Source organism: Maylandia zebra, linkage group LG7 (assembly GCF_041146795.1).
Source record: "Maylandia zebra isolate NMK-2024a linkage group LG7, Mzebra_GT3a, whole genome shotgun sequence".
Classification (NCBI taxonomy): Eukaryota; Metazoa; Chordata; class Actinopteri; order Cichliformes; family Cichlidae; genus Maylandia; species Maylandia zebra.
The window spans coordinates 44,141,811-44,167,982 of record NC_135173.1 but is presented as its reverse complement, the minus strand read 5'-3'; the positions used below and the strand labels follow the sequence as shown (position 1 = coordinate 44,167,982).

Below are 26,172 nucleotides of genomic sequence, written 5' to 3'. Positions count from 1 at the left end.
CTGTTGCATTTCATCTGATAGGCAAGCCTCTATAGGCTACAGCAGTAATTTTTTTTTCTCTTTTGTTATTTGTCAAAAGTGGAAAATTGAAGACACATTTTTCCACTGAACGAGTGCCCAGACTGGAAGTCTTGATTCGAAGTGAACGCAGTCTGTCAGGTGTCCCAAATTCTGACATCCTCTGTTTGTCGTGTCTCCCTGCCATGATTTTTCATCACTAGAAAATGTAAGACGTATAGTCAGTGTCATGTTTCTAGGGCTGACAACATCAGGCTGTCATCAGGTGGCTTCCCAGTCGATCCAACAATCTGATCTGGATAAATATCTCAGCTCCCACATAGATAGCTGTGCACTTTATTCAGGCCTTAGTAGGCCTCATGCCTGTGGGGTTTGCAGTCCTTTCTCTGAACATGTGCTCTGCAATGTATTGACAAACTCCTGCAAAACTCTTGTAACACTGGTTTTAATTGCCGTAAGCCTACAAGTCAGTGTTTTCTGACATTCTTTCATTGTTAAATAAGACAGAGTCCAGCTTCAATGTCTGGCTTTTTATCTAACCATTTTCAAATCTGCTTTATTTTGTGTTTGAATCTGATTGACTCTTTTTCCTCTTTAGGAATCACAAACAAGTCTTAAGAAATGATTCTTGGCACAAGTTACAAGGTGACTCACGAGCTCCCTGAGGTATTAATGTATTTCGGGGGAGGATATTTGTATTTAGATGAGCTACTTGTAACACAATGCAGATTACTTCCACCGGTACACAAACCTCATTTACATATGTGTAGAGAGAGAATCAAACAGATCCACATCCTTGCCAGATGTCATCGGTATGTGTAAGAAGACAAAAATTTGGTTCACGATCCTTTCCTTAATGCGAGTTGTTCATCATCATTATAGTTCTGGTATTGATCTGCAGAGTGATGAAGAAAGGGAGATATGGGGGAAAAGAATAAGGGAGGATAAGAAGGAAAGATTTTTTTGGGGGGGGGGGGTTGGAAGTTGAGTTGAAAAAGAAGAGGAACCAAAAACTTTCCAACAATACTCAGACTCTGTTTTGATTTAGATAAATATGAAGTCAAACAGGAACTGTTTAATGGGTCTGTGCCTCTTTTTTTCCCCTTTGTTCATATGCAGTTTGTGTGGAGTGATGTGTTGTGTATGTGGTGAATGCTGTTACATACACTCTTTATGCTTATGTGTACTCTCCCTTTTGTCTTGGTATACAATTCTTGAGAAGAATGTCTTCGTATCCTGTATGGATTTATTTTTCAACCCTGGGAGGTGAAGGCATATTTGTCAGAGTGGGTGTGAAGACTGAATTTATTGCCTCGTGGTTTCCGCCCAGGATGAGGACTGCGGGGATGATGGGGCACAGGGAAGGCCCGCCCTCCCAGTGGAGAAGTTTGCATGCAGCAAGTAAGAGGAAGGAGATCCCTATGTCGCTGTGGGGAAAAATTGAGCCAATGAAGACAAAGTCTCATGTTGTTTTAGTTTTGTTTTTAAGGTGCAAAAATTATTATTTTTACCCCCTGGAACCACATGTTGCTGCTTGGATATATCTGGCTAAACTTTCCTTACCCGCCAAATTGGACCTTCTGCAAAGAAGCCGTTGCAAACTTGGACAAACAGTCCTTCTTGGAACAGCGCCAAGCAGCAAAACAATAGGATCTGTTGATAATTTTCCCCAAGAGGTTTTAGATTATTTTTGGAGTCAAAGCGCTTTCTTGTCAGTTCCCGTATGTATGGAGGGATTTGTCAAAAACGGACCATGTAGAGTGATAGTGATAATGGAAAGTGGTGGGAGTGGACACAAAATACAAAATAGCTACAGGGAAGAGGATTCAAGAGTGAGTTCGAACTATACGTTGTGTATTAAGACGGCTGTAGCCAAGCTGATTGTACTTTTTGGTTAACAAAGTCCATTTGTAAAGACTCGAGATAAGCATGTTTTGGAACCAGAAACAAAGAACTCAAAGGGCATTGTTACTCTAAAACACCTTGTTTTCGCCTCCTTTTGGCTGATGCTGATCATAATTTAGAAAATGCTGTATCCAATAAGAAACCAGTGACTGAGACTGCGAACCTCTCAGAAAAATGTTTACCGAGGTCATTGCTAATGCCCTCTGCTGGCCATTGGAAAGAGTGCAACGCTAATGCACTTCCATCTTTTATATACAGTCTGTTTACAATCTCCAAATACGCTGGCTGTCCACACTCATTCTCAACTACGGTGCTCTTTTGCTTTATAAGCCTCAGATACAGATACAGCTGTATTTCATGAAAGAGGATGCTGGCCATTAATAGAACGATTGGGAATTTGTTCCTCATATTCAAGTTTACTCAAGCTCAGCACAAAACCCTAAACCACTCCTCAAACGTGAGTTACTCTGGATAAATGCCAACGCCAAATAGTTGCAACTCAAACAGTGACAACAGTAATGGATGACCCTCTCTTTCTGAATCCAAGTGGTCTGCTCAGTTAATTCCACAAAGCCCATTACAAATATTCACTTTAATCATTGACCAAAATGACTCTGCAAGCCGACGGAATGATCTTTTTAACCTATAGACGATAAGTGTCCTCCTCCAACACGCTGACGCATGAAGTCAGTGTGTCGTTCTTGGCTGCTGTTTATTATTTCATTTAAGGTCATACAGTCTTGAAAAGCTAATCCGTCCTAAATTATCTGCTAAATTAGTTTTATGATTCTAATCAAGCAAAGAATTATCTTTTTTTTTTTTTTATTATATCTAAAGTTAGTGATTTCATAGCCTCAGTTAAAATAATTTCTCATTAGGATTCGAGAGGCATTTCAAAGACTGGCACAGCTCCGCACAGTTATTGTTTTTGGTTGGATGACACTGGAAGAAGGGAGTTTGGAAAAGGGTCTCGAGCAGGAGTCAGACAGGTCACTTGGATACAAAGCTACCTCCTGCTTTGAACAGAGGACAGGAAAAAAGGAAGTGTGCACTGTGCAGTTATTGAAAACGATTCAAAATACACATTCATCTATCGCAGATTTTGTTTCTGGTTTTACTACCTCTTCTTAAGTCCCACAGCAGTTTGTAGGTGGTGCAGTAGGTTACTTATTGCTCACCTGGAGAATAAACCAAGGGAAAATAAGAGTATAGTGCATGTCAAGCAGCAGATAGAGGGAGCACCTTTGTGCTCTAACTTTAAGAGTAGGGATGGGTATCGAAAACCGGTTCTTGTTGAGAACTGGTTCCCACTGTTTCAATTCCTTGGAATTGTTTGCCATTTTTGCAAACGATTCCCTTATCGATTCCAGTCACTCCGAATGATGTCACCACGTTGCAGAACGCCATTTAGCTGGCAGGAAACATGGCGGCTCAAACGCTCAAAAGTTTGATTGTACTTTACGAGAACAGGGCAACGTGCAATACTTGCAAAGTAGATATTTAATTAAGGGAGGAAACACTACGAATATGCAAAAGCATTTGCTCACAAAACACATGATGACTTTAAATGAATGTCATGTTTTTAATTCCGCTCCGGACTCGTGAATCTCAACCCAGCGGCAGCGGTAACGTTTGCACGTCCTCTCCCGTTAATGCGGCAGGTAAATAATCAACTAACAGTGCATATTATGTTAGCGCGATCTGCCTTATTACAAAACCTGCCATTACTGTGCATTTAGGTGACCATGATGAGAGAGACAGACAGAGTCTGGCTGGCTCAGATGCTGGCAGTTCTCGCTGCAGTCTACCGGTAGCGTCTCCTTTCAGGCCACACTCAGAAAAATTATGGTTATTAAATGGTTCTTCAGATGTCTTCATGGTTCTTTAAAGAACCATCATACGTCAAAGAACCTTTTTATTTTGTGGATGGTTCTTCAGCTATTACAAATGGTTCTTTAAAGAACAAAAGGTTCTTCATCCTTAGCAATCTAAGTTTGATGGTGTAAATGGCATAAATATTTATTCACTATAATGAGGCTGTGAATTATACTGTGTGTTTTCTTTGTGTGCATGTGTGTGCAAAGGGGGAGGGCGGGATACCTGGCAATTACCCTTTAAGAGAAGATGGTAGGAAACTGAATATTCAAATAAAAGTTAGAAATATTTGTAAACAGTAGACACAATACACACATTCAAGTACTGTACTTTAGTTTTAAATTTTAATAAAGCATTACTATTTTCTACTCCAAGGCATTACTTTTGAGATTATTATATATTTTTGAAAATATAGCATAATGATAATACTAATTATTGTAAACTTTACAAACCACCCAGCAGTATGTAAAGTCAAATTATAAAATACAAGTAAATAACAATTGCAGAACAGAATGTCAGTGTAATGGACACAGACTTCGTTTTGACAAAGCGCACTGCTTAGGTAAATGATCTGAGTAGTTGTTCATCACTGAGCAATTTGTTGATATGTGTTTCGAGCCAAATAAATGACAGGGAGAGAGAGTGACGTCAGAACACGTCATACTATAACCTCCCGGGAGCGGACGGAGGGGGTCAGTCGTTGGGATGCGCATGCGCAGACAGAGTGTGCTAGCGGCGGGCCTTGACCTTTCGGGAAAAAAACTCACGGACGGTGACAGCGAAACGGATAACAGTCTTCAGTACCTGCTGGACTTTGAAGCTGTGGATTCTGGGACTGTTAGAAAAGGTAAAACATTTCCATTAAAACCTTATTACTGTTTTGTTTTTGTTACTCGTCATTGTAGCTTGCTGTTAATGTTGTGCTAACAGTAGTGATTAGCTAGATACGTTAGCCGTTGAGGTCAGCGCAATTTAGTATCCAACTGTTTTCCTAACAAAACCACTGTTATAATTAAGTGAAGGTGCTCCCAGCTAATTTGAACCTTTGGCTTCTAAAATATGTGGTTCAATTGCGTGCTGCGTACATAACCTAATGTCAGCTAGACCGAAATTAAAATTTAATATATTGTTAAAGTCACTAAAATGGCGCCTGAAGCCTGTTGTGACGTGAGCTCTGTGTCTGCTCTAGAAACTCTGAAATTCTGTAGATCTGAGCCGTACATTAAATACTCACATGAACCTCTACTTTGAATTCTGTATGAGCTGTATAAAATGCAGCTATGCATAAGTGTTTTGAATGAATAATTAGATTAGATAACTCTTTATTGTCTAATCGAATTATATAGAAATGAATAGAAATGTGACATGAGAAGGTGTGTCTTTGACTGTTCCTGCATAACTTAGTTTCGAACTAGTTGACAAGTTATGCGCCGGTCATTTGATGTTTCCAAGATAGATGTTCTTTTGTAATATAGTTAATTTTTTTGTATATTTCATTTATCCACCATCATACATACAAGCTAAGAAGAGGTCGTTATACTAACAAGAGGTATCAACGCTGGGCCAAAGTTCAGCACATGGTTAAAGTTTGTAATCCAGCCAGGGTGTAAATATCACTCAGCAGCCAGAGCTGAAGCAGGTAGCATCAACACATAAATCTACTCTACCCGGCTTAAATCACAAGAGCACCTCTGACCAAAAAGCTGTAGATTTTTCTTGTTTGCACAAATTAATCCAGATTCACATTAATTGTGTTCACAGCGCCAACAAAATGAGGAAGAGGAGGGGGAGAAACACAATTAGGTTGAATTACAATTGGATGGAAGGCGAGGACAAGGAGAAGGAAGCTTAGGATGAGGAGGAAGAGAAGCAGCAGGAGCATCTTTAGGGATCCCTATGATGTCATTGAGGTTTGTTTCATTAATATGGTCCTCTCACAAAGAAAGATGACTTGTTTTAGTTCACGTACTTCCTGTATTAAATAGTGATGTGCAAAATGTTGTGAAAAACCATAGAGCAGGCACGTATAGTGCATCTGCAGGTAAATGAACATCAAATCTCTAAGACAGACTGAAATCTGTATATTTATCACCCTTATGATAAAACCCACGTCAGCCATTGGTTTATGGACTTTGTATTTTTTTAGCCTCAGCATCTGCTTTATTGCTGTTGCTATGTTGGGACCATATTAGGATGAGGGATCAGAATCTGGAGTCATGCACACTATTGTTTCATTTAGTGTGTATCCATAAGATTCGTACAGCAGATCCAAGTTGTGCCTTGAAAACAGGAAAGTCGTCTGCATAGAGGAGAACTGTAATAGCAGGCTTGTACAAAGTGAGGCTTTGTGCACTCGTTTTACTTCTGTCACCCTGTTTTGATGCAGAATTCATTTGAAATCAGGCAAGAACTGGACTTATTTTTTATAATGTGTTCTTGTGAATTGATTGTGTATCGCATATGTTTGATTTGACTTTCTGCAAGACAACAGTCGTCCACTGGCCAAAAAAGTTTTCCAAATACCTCCACGTGATCTAGCCTGGATTTAGAAAAGAATAGCAAAAAATCTGCACCTCCTGCTTCAGATGCAATTTGTGTTTCTGTGTTCAGAGGCAGCGGCGAGAGGGGAGACCTCGGCTCATCCAGCTGGAGAGCCTGACCAGGAGGAGTCGAACATTAACTCAGCTCTTCCAGGGCACCCTGCAGACTCGGCTGCTGGCATCGGCGAGGGATGACGTGAACGCCAAACTGGAGTCCATCACAGGTCAACTGCAGGTATGCGAGTCAGACCTTCTGAGGAGGGTTTCACTTTTCTCTCTTCTTTATAATTGACTCTTTTCTCTCTCTTTCAGCTCCTTGTCTCAGAGTGGGAGGGATTTGAAGCACAAAGGGAGGAGCTTGTCGTTTGGTTGGCTGATATGGATGTCCGCCTGAGTGAGGTTGACCAGCTGACAGGAAACACCAGTGAAAAACTGAAACAACTGCAGGTGTGGGCTTGTTTTGATATGACATATGTTTGATATGAAACATACGTCAGAGACATTGTCCTAAACTGGACTAACAAAGGACCATGAGTACAACATGAAACGTACATTACATGGTGTAATGCTAAAGTTCATTGATCATTTTAATCATAAACTTGTTGAAATATTTTTACTGAACATGCAAACATCTGCTGATGAAAATGTGTTGATTTATTGGTCTGTTATGAAGCTATTGCTATTTCTAATGTGTTTTATCACTTTCTGATGTTTTATTAATTAAACAATACATGTATTATTTGTTGTGTTATCTGTAGATATAGTATTTATATATATATTTATTTATAGTATAGCAAATATATTTAATTATTACTGTTTAAAACACTAATATGTGACATGTATTAGTAGTGATGTTGTGCTGAGGGTTAAAATGCCTTTTTGTCTTTTGGTATACTACAAAATGACAATAAACCATTAATATATGTCTATGCTGTGCTCGTATTTATTTTACCCTACTCAAATTCAATTTATGATGCATTTTATTTTGAAAGATTTAAAATGGTTTTTTAAAGAACCACTCAAAAAAGGTTCTTTAAAATGGTTCTTTTAAAGAACCATTTGAAGGATCTTTTTAAAAATGGTTCTTTAAAGAACCATTTTTAAAAAGGTTCTTTGAAAAACCATTAAAGGTGCCCCAAAGAACCATTTCTTGATGGTTCTTTGGGGCACCTTTAAAGGTTCTTCAATGAACCACTGAAAGAAATGGTTCTTCAAAGAACCATTGTTTGAAAGGTTCTTTGTGGCACCAAAAAAGGTTCTTCTATGGCATCAGTCTAAAGAACCACTTTTGGTTCCAGTTGGCACCTTTATTTTTCTGAGTGCAGGATAGACGAATGTCACCGAGCAGTGTCTAAGTTTGTGGTAAAAGGTTTGCACCCATTTGCCACAGCAGAGGCCCCGATTTTCGGTAAGTGAATGTGTTTAATTGTAGGCAGGGACATTACTGGATATTCTTGTGTAATTGCTACAGAATAATTTATGTTATACTTTGTTATTGCTACAGAAGAATATTTATTTTACAATTTTACATTTACAATTTTTTTTTTCCTGGGGACCCTGTGACACCCCATTTAAGAGCCATAGGCTGTGGATCTCTTAAGATCTCACTGTTGGGTTTGTAAGGCCATGCTACTCCTAAATTTCTATCTTGTTCAAAGAGAAGATATAAAACAAAGTTCTAAGCTAATCGACCTTAGTGTTCTCCTTTTTTAAAAATAAGAATTGATAAGAGAATCGAATCGTTAAACAGAATCGAAAATGGAATCGGAATCGTGAAAATCTTATCAATACCCATCCCTATTTAAGAGTGATCTCACTAAATCAGTTGAGATTTTCTAATCCAGTTTAAAAGAACCAGATAGCCTGTAGGTGAGAAGGTTTGATAAATGCACATGATGTGAAAACAAACAACACTATAGATTTTTTTTAGACTGCAGTTCTGAAGCAGTTTGAGGTTTTTTTGTTTAATAATTTCTATTTTCATTATGATGAGATCGTTACAACAGTTGTGTCTTTCCACCCTCACTGTGTCACAGACAAACACAGCTTAATTAAAACCAACAGACTGCAACACAGGGAAATGATTACTGTTAAATGTTAAATCCAAATCACACAATCAACAGACTAAATATTTTTAAATACAAACAGCTCACAAGGCTATTTTTAATCTGCTTTGCTGCAGACTTCCAGGGACATACATTAGTACTTTAATTAGCCATTGCTGATGAAGATTGCTGCTAAAAGTTTGAAGGTACTAAGACATTTTGCACTGCTCTGTGAAACTGTAATTTAAAAAGAATGAGGGATGCATAGGTCACATCTGCGCTGGAAATCTCCACTGGCGAGTGCCTGAATACGTTCTGTTATTACTGCAAACAAACACACACACAATCAGTTGTGAATACTGCATTCTGTCTTGGCAACAGGCAGCTTCAGAAGGGGCCATGTGTTGCCATATTATTTGGAGCGTTTTCCTGTTTCTGGAATAACCGCTTCCAGTTGAGACTCTGGGCAGAGCAAGCTGCACACCGAACACATTCCACTGCCAAGGAAAACACCTCTCTGGTGACCAAAGCGTGGCCCCTCCCTTTGTCCCCTTCCAGCCAAGGTGTTTCACAGACAGATAGAAGTCAGCCGGTCCGCTGGGGAGTGCAACATATCCTCACGCTGCTTTTCCTATAAAACAGGATTCCTGTGTTAATCCTGTGAGCCCTGGCAGATGGATTAATACATTTACAGCTAGAAATTGTAAAACCATCGCTGTTTCATGTTGTATGTGTGTGTCATCAAGACACAAAACCACATTAAAATTGGAGACAGATGACTTATTTATGTATGTTTGAATGTTTGTCTAAGTGTTCATTTTGTTGATTTCCATAGAGCCTTTGCTTAGAAACCAAAAGTGTGCTCCATCGATCGCACCAGTGAAGGGTCAGGTCGTTTCTCAGCGAGTCACAGAGTTCCTGTGAATATTATCCAAATTCTGGATTTACTTCAGCAGAACCGTGTTCATCTCTTATGCAACCACTGTGCTATAAGAAAACCCATTTTCGTTTTTGTAGTCAAGCCATGCTGTATATCTTTGTGTGCATGTATACGTATGTATGTATGTGTGCATGTGTGCTACACCACTGCCATTAGGCTGGAAGGAAACACTTTTCTCTCTGAGTGTATTTTGAGGATTAAGATAAACAGACTTTAACAAGGTGCCATTATCGCTTGCACACACTCCCCTCCTCTCACACACTCATATAAAGGTTCTCCATGTAGGTTGTTAGTCGACCAGAAAACTGTTGATGAATTTGTTTCTGTTATTGTTGTGTTGCTTTTCCTTCTTATAATTACCCCCCCCCCCCCACACACACACACACACACACACACACACACACACACACACACACACACACACACACACACGCACACCCCGGGATTTCACTGCAGTTATACCCATCCTGCCTGATAATTACCACCGTCAAAACTGCTAAATTTAAAAATCACAAAAAAGTGCTGTCCTCGCATGTAAATACGCCAGCCACCTGTACCCTCAGCTAACTTTAGGTGCCAATTACACGTGACTTAAATCCAGAGATAAACGCTGCCAACACTGAAGAGAGCGAAATTGCAGCAAATATGAAAATGCCCCCCAATCTAATTATCATTAAGGAAGGTTTTGGGGGGTTGGTGGTTAATTGAGGTCAGTCTCGTGGCCGCTCAGTTATGTGTGAGCTGCCGTAATTACCTTTTCCGCAGCTGCCCGCGTGTCCGTCGCGTTCAATTGACCTCCCGATCAGAGCAGGTAGAAAAGGAGAGGCAGAGAATGAGGGGAGAGGTCGTTTCACACTTGAAGAGGCTGTTAGTGTTGACGCCCTCGGCCGGCAATTACACACAATCAGCGGGAGAGCTGCAGACCTGCTCCTCTGTACAATGGAGCCCCGCGCGCGGTCGAACCTAGGGGTGAGGCCCGCGAGCCGCTCAAGTGCGTGCAGCTGTGCGCGCTCCAGAGAGAAAAGCCGACTTCCCCTGCAATTAGCTCCTCGTTTCAGTTTTTAACAACGAAAAACTGGTTTATTATCATCTCCTCTGGCAGTCGTTTCGGTTAAAAAAAAGAAGAAGAAGAAGAAGAAGAAGAAAGGAAAAAAAATTGGCGTCCATTTTTTGTGTGTGGGGGTTATTATTTATTGGTGTCTGAAGTGGCTCTGAGAAGTTATTTTCTGCTAATTGTCGGGCTTATCTTGCTTTGACAGATTTAACCGAGACTTAAATGGCACTTCAACGGTGCTGCCTCGCACTCAGTGCGACCTGCGGTGTGATAATGCTTGCTGTTAGGTTTTTGATTTAAACGTTTTAAGCGAGTTCAACCAAAAATGCTTCTTGCTGTGCGCCTTTATATGATTAAATCTGTACTATTAGAGTGTAGGTCAAAAGAATGGTTAAATGGTTCACTTTTATCTGGAATAAAAAGAAGAATAAAAAGATACAAATTCTAATAATTTCCCTTTGGATCTTTCCACCAGATGACCAGGAGCATGAGTGGATTGTGCGGACTTGTCGGAAGGCTTGGGATGAGGTTTGTGGCGCTGAGCCGGAAAAATCAGCTGCAGCCAGATGTGAGGAGAGCAGCAATGTTAACTTTTAGCATGTTATTTATTAAAACCGAGCTATAGGGAATTTCTGTCTTGTATTACATTTTGCATTAATGACTGAAAAGTAAATGATCAAGTCCATGCTTTTAAATCATCTCGTTTTATTTCCCCCCCACCCACATTGCTGCTGTGGCCTATGAATTCTGGGAGGTGCAACAGCCGCCTTTCAGTGCATTCATCTTAATTTCCATAATACTGTATGCATTACAGAGAGGGAGCTAGAGGAATGGAAAGAATCTGGGAAATACATTTACAATCAGTTTACAGGCAGCACAGAATACATCCAGTTTTATTACGTGCTTTGATTGCCATACTGTATTATTTCAGATCTACATCTCACACCCAGAAGAATTAGGACAGGCAATCAGTTTCCAACTGGGTTAAACAGTCTTTATACATGCTGCCCAAACAACTCTGTTATTCTAACTTTATCCAACAACACATTTCCCATCCCTGTAATAAGAATTGACTTATTTACAGTGAATTAATGAGGTGCAAAACACCACAGATTGCTGGTGTAACACAAATGTGCCATTCATGTGTGAGGGTTGGTTTTGAGGGGCTTTGGTGCTTTTTTTGCAGGGTTTTTTTCATGCCTAAATGAAAGATTTTAGCAGGCATTCAAAAGTGAGTGTATTAAACTACAATCTGAGGTAATTTGCCAAAGATAGGAAATTAGCAGGTAACATTGACAAGGCTTTGATCTGCTGGGCGAGCGTCAGGCACTCATTAAATTACTCTTCAACATATCGCCATAAACTCCCATCAGCAGATCATCTTTTAAAAAAATATCAAATAAAATTAATAATGAATGAACACCCTTGAGAGCAGGAGAAATTTCCCATAATGCACTCTTTGTCTTGCACAAAAATGCAGACCCAGCACACACACACACACACACACACACACACACACACACACACACACACACACACGAGGATGTACACTGTTAACCACTAATCTAAGCACAAATGCTAAAGTAAACACACAAGAAGTGAAGTTACAGCAAAACACAATGCCTGACTTTAAAAAATACACATGGAACACAGAGTTACTTTATATTTATGGATTTTATTTGTGTATTTACCATTTGAAACTTCATTCCATCTGAGCCCGATTTAATTGTCTTACACACTTGTCTGTGCTTCGCAGTTGACATGTTTTGGAAAATTAAACGTGAATAATTGCTTTGTTAGTTTATCCTCAGAAATGATCCAAAGCCACCAAAAAAATATCACATTCTATTTTATTGCATTTTATTACACAAAACATTTATGATGCACAGTCTATCAAATAAACTTTTGTTTCATTTCATGTTTTTTTTAAACAAAACAAACAAACAAAAAAAAACATTTCAAATGGGGGAAAAAGTGCTTTACAGGGATTTACCATCTCAATAAATACAAGGACATTGAGGTCTTGTTGGATCCTGTTCTTCACACTATGGCCATGGAACTAAAATACAAATGCACACTCTATACCCCTGCCAAAACTCACACATTCACACACACAGACGCACACACATCTTAATATGTACAAACCCAGTCATTTTATACTGTCCATATTGTACCAATACAATATTCCCCGCCTGCTTGTGTGGAACACACACACACATACAGAGGCTGAACAAGCAACCTTATAAATTATAAATTAGTAACAATACACCTGTGGGAAAATCTGGAAATGTGGTCTGATTTTGCAGGAATGTGAAGTTTGACTTGTATGGTCATCTCAGACTTTCCTCTTTAAACAGGACTGTAACGGTTTAAAGTCTGCAAACTCCTGCTTATAACCGGTGTTTTATTCACGCAACAGCTCCAATGTTGTCCTTTGCAGCTTCATTAAATGGTAAACAGACAAAATGCTACAACAGAGTCTATTAAATAGTTTGTGATTTTCTGCCAATTGAAGATTTAGGAGTCTCATAATTTTTCCTGCGTAATAACAGTTAAATGTTTAGTGAGAAATATCACTTTGGAAAAGATAAGGCACGTAATATTTTCTTGTCTCTAATTCTGCACCTCAGTTCGGTGGGAAAGGAAGGAGGAAGTTTCTGGTTTTCTGAGACGTCATAAAGTCAATATGTCATTCCAAAATAAAAAATATTTCAACAATCAAAGATTCCTGTTATATTTAGATTCCTTCATGGTTGCTTAGAGAGAAAAGAGCCAGGAGCCTTACCTCTAATGTGGTCTACTGTGGCCTTTGGGCCACAAAGATAGTTCCCCTTTAAATTTCTCTTCGTGTTTTGACAGCACTTCAAGAAGTTTCCTTGCTCAGTTTATCCCTTTAAAGCTCCCTTCACCTCCACATTAGGTGGTGGCTGAGTAGAGTGGAGGATGCTGTACACGTGAAGCAAAAGGGTCCGTGTGATACATAGTCTGTGAGTTTAATGATAAACGCTTCAAAGTCGTTTTTGGAAGTCCTATCCCCAGAAAAGAACATAATCACAGATGGTTTTTTAGCTTTTATCTCGTTCATCCATTTCTCTTTTTTTCTGGTTTCAGTGGACAAGGCTCCTGCAATATTTGTCTCCTCTCCACGCTGACTCCTGGATGACCTTCGAGTTGGTTCATGAGACATCACTGATGTTAGATCAGGGGTTGGGATCGGGAGGTCAGGGGTCATAAGGGCCATGTCGGAGAACTAGCGACTGAGGGGGAGCTGAGGCAGCGACATGGCCTGATGAGAGAGACTCTGAGAGGTCAGGACAGAGAAGGGATGACCTGGGGAGCAAATCATAAAAAACACACAAGATTAAAAAAAAGAAAAAAGAAAAGCAAAATGTGTCTTACAAAGTAACTCCCATAATTTAAAAAGTCAAAACAAATACTAAAAATGATGTGCCTATTTACACCACAGTAAATGATAACTCACTGTCAATGTACCCATGAAGGGCCACCATGCGCGCTCGCTCGGGACTGCCAAACGGAGAGTAATGCAGCTCATCGGGCAGAGATGAGGGTATCCTGGACTGAGGATGACCTTGAGGAGCCCCGCTGTGCTGGGGCGTGTGCTTTTTATGTCTTGCTCTGCAGTTTTGAAACCACACCTATGAAGATGCAATGTAACCAGACATCATGTGGCTATATTCTTAAAGTTTGTCTTTTCAGTGTACTGTAAGAATGTGTTCCATTAGTTTAGCATTTTAACATTTAATTATATTGACGTCATCCATTCGTGCTTTTTATACACACTGCTCACCTGTATGACTCTTCTGCTTAGGCCTGTCATGTCAGCTAGTTTCTGTAGCGTCTGGGCATCCGGATTGTTGTCCTGAGCAAATTGTGCCTGCATGATCTGCACAATGAGACAAAATATTAGGTACTGTGTCAGGGCTTTGGCACAGTAAATCAACGTTGTGTACTTCGGTGTTGCTGAGAGCGTTTCTCACCTGTAGCTGTTCTGCGGTGAACGATGTCCGTGCTCTTTTGGCCGGTTTGGGTTGACTGTCTTGTTCTGTTGGAACTGCTCCCTCTAATGTGATGCCATTGCCTACAAAAATACACACACACATGCAAGTCAGATAATAGTTCAGTGATAAATAAAGTGACTATAGATGTCAGGAGACATAGGTAGTCTACAGGACTTGAAAAATGTATCATATCAAAGGGACCTCAGGAGTTTTGATGCCCCAGCAGGGACCCAAATTTAAGAGCCGTGGCCTACTTTTCCGCTCTTGCAGCATAACATGCTAATTCTGTAGGTATTACCGTTCTCAGAAAATTAACAGATATCAATCATTTGAAATAGTTATGACAAGGAATGATTCAATCAGGCAATAAATTTGCTGAAAAGCATAGCTTCAGATATATCTTGTCATTTACCCAACCACTCACCGCTCTCAGCTGCTCGTTTGAGGTTCTCCACCATGGTGTCATAGTGGATTCGGCACAAGACCTTCTCCTCCACCAAACCAAACTCTTCTCCCGTGGACAGCTGCCTCTTACACGAGTAGCAGGCAAAACATGCCAAGTGGTATGCGTTTCCCCTTGCACGCCGCACCCAGTCGCTGGCGTATATCTGCCGCCCGCAGCGGGCACACTTAGTACCAAACCTACTGTGAGGGGGATAAGAACAGAGCAGCAGAATGAGGAATTATGGGTAAAAAAAGGGAAAAAGATCAAATTGTTGCAGAACAGAAAATGAAACATACACAGTGACTTCCTTTTCTTTGAGAATATTTTCTTGAAGTGAAGTTTGACATGAATTTGTTTTTTAATTTCTGGCAAAGCTCAGAAGCTTTAAAGGAAACCTTGGAGGAGGAGGATATGGCTTTCAGAAAAGACTCCTGAGTGCGGCTGCAAGCTGAGCCTTGAATGCAAACAAACCAACACCTGCAATTTCCTGACTGATGCATGAAGCCCCTGACACATATATACACACACACAAAAACACACATAAGCCAGGTTGGCTTTAAACACAGTGGAATATGAAGAAAAACCCAGATGACATCATTCTAGATCGCCTCGCTGTAACTGATAGCAACAGCGAGGTTGGCGGTGAATAAACCCAAACCACCTGACTTGCTGTTATGGATGGGTGGTTGGTGGGAGAGAGAAAGAGGGTCAAAGATGTAAGGCTAGAAATGCTTCAAGACAATTCCTCATTAGCAAGAAATAAGATAGCTGAACATCTGCTTAGTTTAAATGTTTTAAATGAGGGGGATAAAACGGGACACGGGGGTCAAAGAAGAAATAAAGGCTGCTGTAGATTTATAACTAATCCCACAAAAAGGCCTTCCTATCCCGTATGTCGGTGGCCATTCTTCTAAAAAGAAAAAATGTAAATCCCAAATATTAAAAAAGTATTTTCAAATGTAATAGTACATTAGTAATATGTGTGTAGAAATTAGTCAAATTGAGCTGCAGCACTTGTGCTTTATGAAATAAGATATATCAGACATAGGCAATACAGATGGAAAAATGTCGAATATCTCATATCCCTTCACGAGATTGTGTTTACTGTGCAGCTGGGTCCGTGGAGTATCCAAATAAATCTCCATTTTATTGCAACAGAAATATTATAGATGCTCCCTGTTTTGCACAAGAATAAAAAGATATTAAGCGCCTCATTTGAAGGACCCATTATGGGTTTTAATGGGTATCAAACGCTTTAGGTTGGAGATGGTTATGGTTATGTTAAGAGCCATTGTTGGGGTCGGCAGCTGCCAATTCTGCTGGAGGAGGCCAGATTTGTAAGCAGCCTGAAAGAAAGTGCTTCTTCAAGGGTAAAACTGGCGTGGAAGGGGGTGGGGGTAAACATGCGCAGTGTGCTGCACTGTACAGCCGGATTTGTATACATTCATCAGCCGTGCTCACCCCGATATTTCGCTCGCTGCTCCATACACAGCCACAAACATGAGCCATATTTAGAGTCAGAGGTCAGTGGAGCTGGCGGAGGGCAGGGAGCCGGAAAAGAACAGTCATGGAGAGAGAGAGAGAGAGAGAGAGAGAGAGGACGTAAGTGACTGAGACAGGGAGTCGTAGGGCTGGGGGGAAATGGCAAAGTGGAGAGCGTAAGCGGCGGAGAGAGCGAGCAAAGAGAGCTGGGGGTGCAGAGGAGCACAAGGGCTGCCAAGTGAGTGGGTTTGGCAGCGTATGCGTGCACTCAAGTCCACTCTATCTAGGATGAAAGCATACTAAGGCCCTGACATCTCACAAGCTTGTAACCCTCCTTATGTGCAGGAGCTTGTTTGCCAGAAGTCACTTTTATGCATGTAGTGTGGTGCAGACTATTTATGGGGCATCATTAGGCGACTACTGTTTGAGGGTCAGCCTAGTTTTTATCATCACAGGTCAACAAATTATGTAGATATCACAACAAATGCAAAAAATGGTATTCATCAAGGGGGAAAAGCAGTGCAACTGTAACAGCGAGTCCTTGTGATGACCTTCAAGGAAAATTGGCTGGCATGGCACCCACTAAGGCCTTAAGTTGTCTCTGATATGTTCAGATTTAACCAAACAACCTCTTATGTGCCATTAAAGCCGCTCCGGGAGACAAATGGAGTGCACGGCTCACTGTACGATATCCTTTCAGACTCTTACAGAGAAGTCGGGCCTGTTTCTACAGTAAAGAGGAAAACATTGTGGAACGTTGCAGCTAATGCAGCATGACAGCTTGTCAGTTTCATGGTCTGAGACAGAACCCAGAAAAAGCTGCAAACCATCCCTTGTTTTAACCCCCTCCTCCTCTTCTGTCTTCCTCCCCTTCCTCTTACTTCTGCACCCATACTTTTTCTGTATCTTATTTTCCATTTGCACCAAAAAACTGATGTTTATTTTGGATCCGTGTCAATCCTCGCAGCCCTTATATCACTCACCGCAAAACTTCCTTTGCTCCTCAGACTTCTCCTATTTGCTCCCCTTATTCTGTCTAATTTTTACTCTTTTTTTATACAGTAATTCACCTGCTGCTGAAAGAGGGGCCTGAGGAGGTACACGTTTTTTGGATTATTTATGATGTGCTCTGAGAACATGCTAATCTCTATTAGATTTGTCCTGAGAGAGGCTGTGCGGTTTGTGTGCGAAAGGTTCACATTAGGCTGACAGGATTCTGAGCTGAGAAAAAGAGGGGGAAATGTTTCATATGCTTTACGTCTTTTAACAGGTTTTAATAGATCAGAGTTTTATGGATAAACCCTGCAGAAAATACAAGTCCTTGACACTCTCATCCGCTGCTCTTTTAGCCTGTAGTAACTAGGAATACGGGCAGTTTTCTTTGGAACAGCCAATCTGATTTTCGGCATGAATAATGTAGTGCAGCGCTTTAACTGAGCAGCGTAACACTGTGTGTCACAGATGTCTTATTATAATTTTAATTCATTCGCTTCTTGATAAAAATCTCTGTAGCTGCTGCTCTCCTTTGTTGCTATGGAGACCTAATCAGCTAACCAGAGGTGGGTGGTTGATGAATAATTATTATTGCAAAAAAATTTAAAAATTCAAGCGCACACACACACACGCATAAAGAGACATGCACACATCCACATGTGCTCTCATCTCACCCACGAAGTTCATTACATACGTGGACTCTGGTTACAGTGTCAGTGTCACGGGGTGCCCCTGATTAGGGCAACTTCCTGTGTGGCCTGCAGCTCACGGACGCGGATGGGGTTTCTATGGGGCAAGGCGAGGGAGGGCTGCAAGGAGGCGAGGGGGGAAAGGGGAGGAGGCTGATATAGAAATGGTTTGCGTATGTGTGTGTGGTTAAGAGAGAGAGAGAGAGAGAGAGAGAGAGAAAGCAAGCCCCCAAGGCCTGACATGGGTTTGAGAGGCACAGCGGGGGCTCTGTCCTGCACCCCTATAACGCTGACATCGCCCCCACCCAACCTCTGCATACACATACACACGTATATGGAGGGAAACCCACTCTGATTTCCTGCTATTACGCCCCATTAAAGCAGCTGTCAGTCCAAAGCCAGATGAGAGGCTGACACAGATGAGGAAATATCTCCAGAGGTTTGAAAGCAGCCCAAAGGATCTGGACTTGCAGCGGTGTTTAGCCTAGTTTAAATCTGGCCTAAACCCAGATTACAGTTTATATTTACAGAAGTAACCATTGCACAGGTCCCAGCCCTGCAGCAAAGCTTCAATGCAGCATTTTTTAAAATAGCATCACATTCTCAGAGTGACTTATAAGGACATCGAATCCAAAAGTACTGATGTTATTGTGCAAAAGAGGGGTTTCGTCCACATATTGTAACCATACTAACTATTGCAGTAGTTTTTAATCTGCGTATCTGCATTATGAACTCTTTTATGACTGTGCTTGTCATCCCTGTCTTTAGAGTCATAGTTCTGTACAGCAGATAGATGACAAATGTGAGGTAAACTGTGGAGCAGTTTAGGTCCTTTGACCAGTTTTTAAACTTCTAAATTTAGGAAATTAGTTGCTTAGCATTTTGTGAAAATAACTATAAGTTTTTCTTATAAAACATCTGTCCAGAAAAACCCTTTTCATTCACACCCTTTATTAAAAAACGTTTTAAACAAAATTAGGAAAAATAACAAGAGTAATAATACGTTTTATTTTAGGGGGAAATGTGTCAGTTTATGTGACAGTTTAATTTAGACCCCCAGTTTCTATGAATTAAATATTTTCTTAGCTTTCTGTGCGTTTAAATAATTAATTAACAACCATATAGGTTTAAAAATGCCACTTAACTACATCTATGACCAAATTAACCAGAAAGAGGCCCTAAGTGACCGTCATTATACACAACAAACGCATTTCATTTTTACCCAGGATGCAGAAATCAACCACTACAGAGCAAAGAAAATTAAATTAGCACAATAATGACAAATGGCTTTTAATATCTGGGGCTAAAATACTGCAGTAATTCTAAAAAGAGATTAGATTAGATTATTGAGGTCTTTTGCGTCTGATTATGTACATTTGTTGCCACTTTCAGGCCTTTAAAACGCTAAAGAGTAAGTGACTAAATATTTGTCAGATGCCTTGATGATTAAAAGAAATAATAATTGCTGCAGTGTTGCACTTCTCCTATAATGGGATGACGCCACATTGCCGAGGTTTTCTCTGTTTTAATTCGTTGGCGCACAGAGGAGAAAGAGAAGCAATCTGATGAAAGACAACTCTACCAACAAATGACAATATATCTTAAAACAATCAAGGGCTTAAAACTCTTTGACTGTAAGAGAGCTTAAACTGTTTTATTCATTACCATCTTTGGAGATCTGATACTATGACGTATTTAAGCGTCCACATTTAAAAAGCATTTCTGAGTCTCTCAGTGATCAGTGAGCAGTGTGGAGGTAAATTCTAAGGGAGCATTTAACCAGAGCTGGGCTGGTAAAATATTATGGTGCGGCAGAGCAAACACAAAAGTCTCCATTTTCAGGAAAATATGAGCAAAATGACTGGCAGCTGCTAGACATGCATAAATAAACAGAGATCTGTGTGTGTTGGTGACCAGTGTGTGCGTGTGAGTAGGTGGATTATGTGTGCAGGTGTTTGCAATGGGCATTTCTGCTAATGCCCATTTCAAAGTTTCATATTTGTGTTTTTATGTTTCTTATTACATGTTTGTCTGTGTGCAGGTATCTGTCTCAGGGTGTGTTTTCAGTTTGGACATAAGCCACATTCACACGAGTTACATGCTGACCAGGCACTCGGGGAAGTCTAATTGCTGGTCTGGAGGCTTGAGGGTCTGGGGTGGGGGGAACAACTAATTGCTGGTGATTATAAACCTCAGAGCAGTGACTTGGTGTCAGATTTTGATCAGACAAACACTAACGCTCACTTGCAGCTCCATGCACTCACTCCACACACACACACACACACACACACACACACACACACACACACACAAAGCGTTAAGCACAAATTGGCACACGTGTCCATACGATTAATACACCAGCTCCAGGCTACTGAACAGAAATTTACCATACTGATGCTGCTGTGGCTGTGAACCCCATTTAACCCTATACTACCACACACACACAGGCCTGCACACATTTTTATATTTTCCTCTTGGCACTCACAAAAACACACAAAAAGGGAATAGAAAACTGAGTCAACACATCAGACAGGCTTTCTTAGTCCAGCTTGTATTTTAATAAAATTGTACAAAATTTGCCTACGCATTCATGGCATGTTGTATACAGACGGTATACAATTTTATTTTGTATTATTTTAGATATATTATCAGAGATATTTAATTTTTAAGGTTTACTAAACAATCATCATTGGGGTTTTTATTATTATTGCTATTAGGCTTGATTCTCTAATTGAAATTGTATTTGTTTTTTAAAAATGAGACATATCCTTTTATTATAGAATAGATAGGCATTTCCTTTTTTGCACTTAAGCTCTGTTTGTCTTTAGGGACCGACTAAATCCGGACAGCTCAAACTGGCATTTCCGCCAATTTCCGTTTACATCACGTGTCCCTGTCAGGGTGTTAAAACAGTTATCCGCGCGCATCGTGGCACGTGGTGTGTTAATTTTGTACCTCATTCAAGACTGAGTCATGAGAAAATGATTTCACCAGCTTTTAGGCACTAAATGCTGGAGAGAGGATCCAATGATCGGGCAGTTGCAAAACACAAAAACACGCCCAGCCAGTCTGGCACGGTGCACTGGAAATGCATAAAAAAGCGAAAAGAAACTAAAGTGTGCTAACTTTAATTTGCCTTTTAAGATCTGATATGATCAAAGCGGTAAAGAGAAGCTGGTCATAACAAGGTCAAAAGCGTTTTTCTTTAAATAGCGTAAAACTACACAGCCCACAACTTTTTAAACACTTTAGGGAAATTTTCCCAGAGTGCAGCACTCCAGTGTTTTTCCTTTTATAGGCCTAGCTGCTGAAAATGTCGCGTTTTTTGGATAGCCATAACAAAACTGTGAATCTTTCAGCCCTTCGCTGTAGGCAAAAGCTTTTGTTACACACTTTCAGTTTTTGAAAAGGCTTTTCAAGAATATATGAGGCAACCCACATGCATACGTTTCAAAGGATAAGCGTGCGTGAGTGCACGTGTGTGCGACAAGAGAGAGAGAGGGGGAGAGAGAGAGCTGTGCTGGCAGAGGGGCGGACGTGGTATTTTGAAAACACGGCCATAAACTTACCCTACCTGAAATAATCCATTTTACAGAAGATCTCTTTGTTTTTGATGTAGCAGCTGCTGTGCTGACGTAGTGACGTCCTGCACACTGAGCACTCCAGACAGCGCACGTGCCAAATCAGGTTGTTCACCTGCAAAGAGACACCAAGCGTGTCAAACACACACAAACTGATGATATAAGGCCGCATTAAGGACTTAGGGTGTCTGCTGTGGTGAGTAATGACTCTGTCACACTGTGGAACACTGACGTGATGCAGCAGCATGCGTTATGAACGCGCCTGCGCAAATCCGATCGATCGTGAGCTTATTTTGAATGTTTATGAGAGCTATAAATAAATTTTTTTAAACAATTTTTAAAAATGTATTTTACTCATTATTGTAAATGAATAAATAAAATACAAAAAACTCTAAATAATAAAAATACCTCACAATTTTAAGCCATTTACGAATATTATGCTGAAACTATAAGGCGCGCATCTTATCACAGATGTTTCTGTATTTTAGCAATATGCTTTTTAGGAGGGTTTTTTTTTTTTTGCTTGTTTGTTTTGTCCTAAAACATATTTTATTGGCAATTACGATATTATACGAAATATTAAGGCATCAACCGATATTTTCTGTGACTGGATTTTTTTTCTTCGTTAAACAGCACTATAATCGTTTAGGAAAACAATAATTTAAAAAATGTTTTAAAAACTTTTTTTAAAAAATTATACTTTTGCAAGCTTACAGGCAGCAAAGCCATCCGGCTTGTCTATTTATTCATATGAGAGTTAAAGGAGGCTGCCAAAAACACTTGCCCTAACGTTAGATTTATATTTATAACCTTAAATGATTATTAGTACTTATTATTATTATTTGGCCTAATATTTTTCGTTGATGAATTTGAGTTTTTTAAATTATTATTTTGAATACGGTGTTAAATGATCAGTCCCGACATTTAAAATCATGGGAAATATGTATTACTTTTTTTTAAATGGCTAAATAAAGAAGACAAACAATTGTTGCACACAAAAGATTTTAATTGTTTAGGTTTTGAGATCGTATAAATTAAACCTATCCAGAGAATTTACAACATGTATAGACAAAACGTCTTCTATAGATAATTGCAGATAAACTAATAGTTCTGGACATGAAAAATACAATAAAATAAAATAAAAATTTCAGCGTGACTAATTTATTATAATAGCATAAACGTTTAATTTAAGACCAGACATTAAATATTTAAATAAAACAATCTCATTTGTCTTATCTGTCCCGCGGATGGAGAACAAAGTAGGCAGATAACGAACTAATGATCTTCACACTTCCTGACACACACACAGGGCCGCGCGCGCTCTAGTGAAGATTGTTTGGGGTTGGAAAGCGCACGCGACAAAAGCAGGGCGTCCTGGCTGTGAAACAGCAAAAGAACCAAAACATCCCTGTTGTGACTGTCTGCGGTCTCCCAAACACAGAGCGCCGTTTAATCTCCGTTTCCTGAAATGTTACGGTGGCGATAACATAGCTGAGATTTAGAAACAAATCGCCTCTTGTGTCTTTTCCTGTTTTCCGGATTGGCTAGATAATAAAAGTTTTAAGTAAGTCAGGCATATAGCTGCTTTCAAATATCATTGCAACCTTTTTTTCTTTTTCTTCTGTTTTCAGTTTGAAGTTGTATTTATTTATTTTTGCTTTCAATCTCCAAATTGCGTTAAATTCCGTGCAAACTTACGGCGGGCCCCCAAATCCAAAAATAAGGGCAGAGTCAGCACAGCATCCTTCTTCATTAGCTCCCGATTGCCTTGTGCAGACGAACTATTTCTGTCTGTTAATGTAAAAAGGAAAACAAAAAGTCTAAAAGTATGGCCGGCCTCTCACCTTCAGCAAGTATCTGTCCAGGATCTCCAGACCACAGCTGGCGCACAGGTTCTTCCCGGTGGACGGCACCGAGCTGGTGGAGGAGGTCGGCGAGCACACGGAGGGGGTGGACGGAGTGCTGGGGGAAGAGCGGGTGTCCTCCCGCTCCATGTTGGACCGCTGGGATTCTCCGTCCGAGTGAGACTGCAAGAGGGCATCAGCAGAGCTCAGCACTGACACACACACACACACACACCGATCATCCTCATCAGCGCGTTGACAGTTTTCAGGTGTCGCCATTTTTTTTACCATGCGTTTGCACTGCAGTGCGCGCATAATTCACAAATTTTCGCCAGCGCGAATGCGCGTGGGCCAAACGGTCATCCGCTGCACGCTATCGGCGCACTGAAAGAGCCTTTTTTAAACATATATGTTTTAAAGCACAAACGGGCAATAAAACTCTCACCATTGGCGTGTGCTTAGAGTCCACACTGCAGCGCGAGGCTCCCGGTGTGCTCTGGTGCTCGGTGGAGATCACCTACAAGAAAACGATCAGTGAGTGGCGGGTCATCACTTTCTCCGTCTCATCATCAGCTGAGCCGAGCAATCCTCGGGATACATTTGCGGACAGCTCTCCGAGGCTACTCCTATTTAAAGTAGTCCTGACAATAAACCCCCGGTCAAACCTGTTTAAAAGCCCCCTGCAACAAAAGGCAATGTTTTAATGAAGCTATCTCAAATTGGATTGATTTTGTTCCCCCTGCCCTTAACCCATGCCTCTCAGAATAATAGTATTTTCTTCGCAATCCAGGACACGAGACTGGAGGATGGGGAGTGGAGTGGTGTGTGTGTGTGTGTGTGTGTGTGTGTGTGTGTGTGTGTGTGTGTGTGTGTGTGTGTGTGTGTGTGTGTGTGTGTTTTCGGTGGGGGGGACTACCTGTAATTACAAATAGCTTGAAACGCTGGGGGGATAAGAGGGACACGGAGTGTCAATTTCAACTGTCAATCAGGGTGGAAAAAAGGCAACGGTCACCCAAAGAATTGCAAATTTGATTTTTAATGGCTGTAATTAAAATCTAATTCTCTTCACGCGAGTTGGCAGCGCTCGAGAGGCTCACGGACAGCAAATCACGCCTCACGGACAGCAAATCACGCCATTCATACGCAGAAGAAGCGCGTGCAGCTGATCTCCACATACACACAAGAAACATGATTCTTGTGAGATCGCGGAGAGACAAAAAAATAAAAATCCCCGCACGATCCCCTCCCCGGGGGGCTGCCAAAGAAACTGCGCGCTTCTGCCGTCCGTGCCGTTCAGTGAGAGAAGAAACTGGCATGTTGAAAATATCCCACAGTAAAGCTAGAGCCTAGTATAGCATCCGCACTGCACATATGACTAGCTGCAAGTAGAGTCATTTTAAACCTTTTTTTTTTTAAAGGCCCAAACATTGCGTGTCAGTACCTGCTTTGTTGGGATTCCTTCGGACAGAATTTTATTTCCCTCTGAAAGAGGGGACAACACTTCATTTTTCCAGTACATGAACCCCTGGCGTCTCAGAGTTTCCAGAGTCTGGGATCAGGAGAATAGTCGGCGATGGGCGTGAAAAAACAAAAGAAAAAGAAAACAAAAAAGTAAAAAATGGGGAAAAACAGTTATATCCGTACCATGAATGAACTGTGGCGCGCACTTTTGTTTTACAGAAAAGTGTCTCTTTAAAGCACGAACACGGTCTGTCACGGCAGTGATGCAGCCACGCAGCGCCGGAGAGTTTTGCTTGCTGCTCTTCACAACAGATTTCTTACGTTTGCCCTTGTCTCTCTCTCTCTCTGTCTTCTTCTTCTCTCTTTCCCTTTTCTGATCGGGGGTCCGACCACAGGAAGTGAATCAAATCGAGGCGCCTCGTAAAAACTCCCCCCAAAAAGAAAAGCTTTTGAGGTTCAGCAGAGACCTGAGGGGCTGCACAGGCGAGCGGAGAACCTGAGTGTCTCTGCAGAGCTGCAGTGAAAGTTGTGCGAGACTCTGGCCTGCCTTATAGTTAAAGAAGGGGGAGGGCGAGTAAAGAGTTTCATGTGTGTGAGAAGGCTGGACGCGCAGTTCGGAACAGTTCTGATTCCTCAAAGCTCTGCTGGTGGATGTTTGATATCTTAGACACTTATAGCAGCAGAGGGAAAAAAATAAAATTATACTTGTTTATATGATTGTCATTTATTTGCTACTGGAAATATACAGCTGGCGTTGACCGCGGACAACAATGCGGCAATTAACGCACAAGTTTGCGCTCGAAAACCAAAGTTTTTGTTATATACACGCTGATTGTTGTGTATATGCGGATAAAACCATATGTATGTTCTTATTACTCATTTATATATATATATAAAAGAAAAAATAGTCATTATTAAAGAGAAGACAATTTTGAGACTGAAATTAATTTAACTCCATGATTCAAAATATAATTCCGTTAATATTTTGGATAATTTTATGCCAGTTGTCGCTATGCTTGCAGTTATTTAAAGAACATAAATATTGCGATTCAAGGCATCATGTATTTATAAAATAAAACTGGTTGAAGTTAAAATTCATTAAAAAATAAGAATAAATTCGATGTTTAAGTAATAAGTTAAAAGATGTATATTAGTAGGGCAAATATTCACGATTTACAGATCTTTCAAACACAGCTGGCGCTACGTTTAAATCCACAGATTAATGTGTTTGTTTGTTTTTAATGTAAATCCTTAATACAATTATGCAAAAGTATAAAGACA

The 26,172-nt window shown here is 40.6% G+C and overlaps 3 protein-coding genes across 11 annotated transcripts in view; 2 read left to right on the top strand and 1 right to left on the bottom strand.

Annotated features, from left to right (window-relative positions):
* The window catches only part of morn5 (MORN repeat containing 5), a 43,905-nt gene that overhangs the window by 6,126 nt on the left and 11,607 nt on the right, over nt 1–26,172 (top strand). The window contains exons 5-6 of one of the 5 annotated variants that reach the window (XM_076886434.1): nt 10,853–10,905; nt 13,489–13,627. The exons of 1 other annotated variant lie outside the window; for it this stretch is intronic. In XM_076886434.1, coding sequence (XP_076742549.1) covers nt 10,853–10,905; nt 13,489–13,611 — 176 coding nt within the window. In that variant the 3' untranslated portion in view covers nt 13,612–13,627. Of the gene's footprint in view, nt 1–10,852; nt 10,946–13,488; nt 13,628–26,172 lie in introns of those variants that run through there. 3 more of the 5 variants (XM_004538222.2, XM_004538221.2, XM_076886436.1) reach the window with 3 other exon arrangements.
* On the top strand, nt 4,408–7,259 carry LOC143419499 (uncharacterized). Its single transcript, XM_076886429.1, has 4 exons — nt 4,408–4,645; nt 5,560–5,708; nt 6,409–6,573; nt 6,651–7,259. The coding sequence occupies exons 2-4, from the start codon at nt 5,652–5,654 to the stop codon at nt 6,816–6,818; spliced, it is 390 nt and encodes a 129-aa protein (XP_076742544.1). The 5' UTR covers nt 4,408–4,645; nt 5,560–5,651; the 3' UTR covers nt 6,819–7,259.
* On the bottom strand, nt 12,037–25,405 carry lhx6a (LIM homeobox 6a). Of its 5 annotated transcripts, XM_076886430.1 has the most exons (10): nt 25,213–25,405; nt 24,872–24,979; nt 23,876–23,947; nt 23,431–23,613; nt 21,580–21,701; nt 14,821–15,041; nt 14,376–14,476; nt 14,186–14,281; nt 13,859–14,033; nt 12,037–13,707 (listed from the first exon to the last, which is right to left on the bottom strand). In XM_076886430.1, the coding sequence occupies exons 2-10, from the start codon at nt 24,947–24,949 to the stop codon at nt 13,628–13,630; spliced, it is 1,128 nt and encodes a 375-aa protein (XP_076742545.1). In that variant the 5' UTR covers nt 24,950–24,979; nt 25,213–25,405; the 3' UTR covers nt 12,037–13,627. The 5 variants fall into 5 exon arrangements, with proteins under 5 accessions (XP_076742545.1, XP_004538276.1, XP_012772253.1 ...); XM_004538219.3 differs by having other exon boundaries at nt 24,872–25,405; XM_012916799.3 differs by having other exon boundaries at nt 14,821–15,038; nt 24,872–25,405.

Bases quoted from the DNA above. Each gene is read 5' to 3' on its own strand.
- LOC143419499 (XM_076886429.1), top strand. From the start codon at position 5,652: ATGAGGAGGAAGAGAAGCAGCAGGAGCATCTTTAGGGATCCCTATGAT. The intron at 5,709-6,408 runs GTTTGTTTCATT...TTCTGTGTTCAG, and splicing joins ATCCCTATGATGTCATTGAG to AGGCAGCGGCGAGAGGGGAG. The intron at 6,574-6,650 runs GTATGCGAGTCA...TCTCTCTTTCAG, and splicing joins CCATCACAGGTCAACTGCAG to CTCCTTGTCTCAGAGTGGGA.
- lhx6a (XM_004538219.3), bottom strand. From the start codon at position 24,949: ATGTACTGGAAAAATGAAGTGTTGTCCCCTCTTTCAGAGGGAAATAAA. The intron at 23,614-23,875 runs GTGAGAGTTTTA...GCCCTCTTGCAG, and splicing joins ACTCTAAGCACACGCCAATG to TCTCACTCGGACGGAGAATC. The intron at 21,702-23,430 runs GTGAGAGGCCGG...GTCTCTTTGCAG, and splicing joins TGGACAGATACTTGCTGAAG to GTGAACAACCTGATTTGGCA.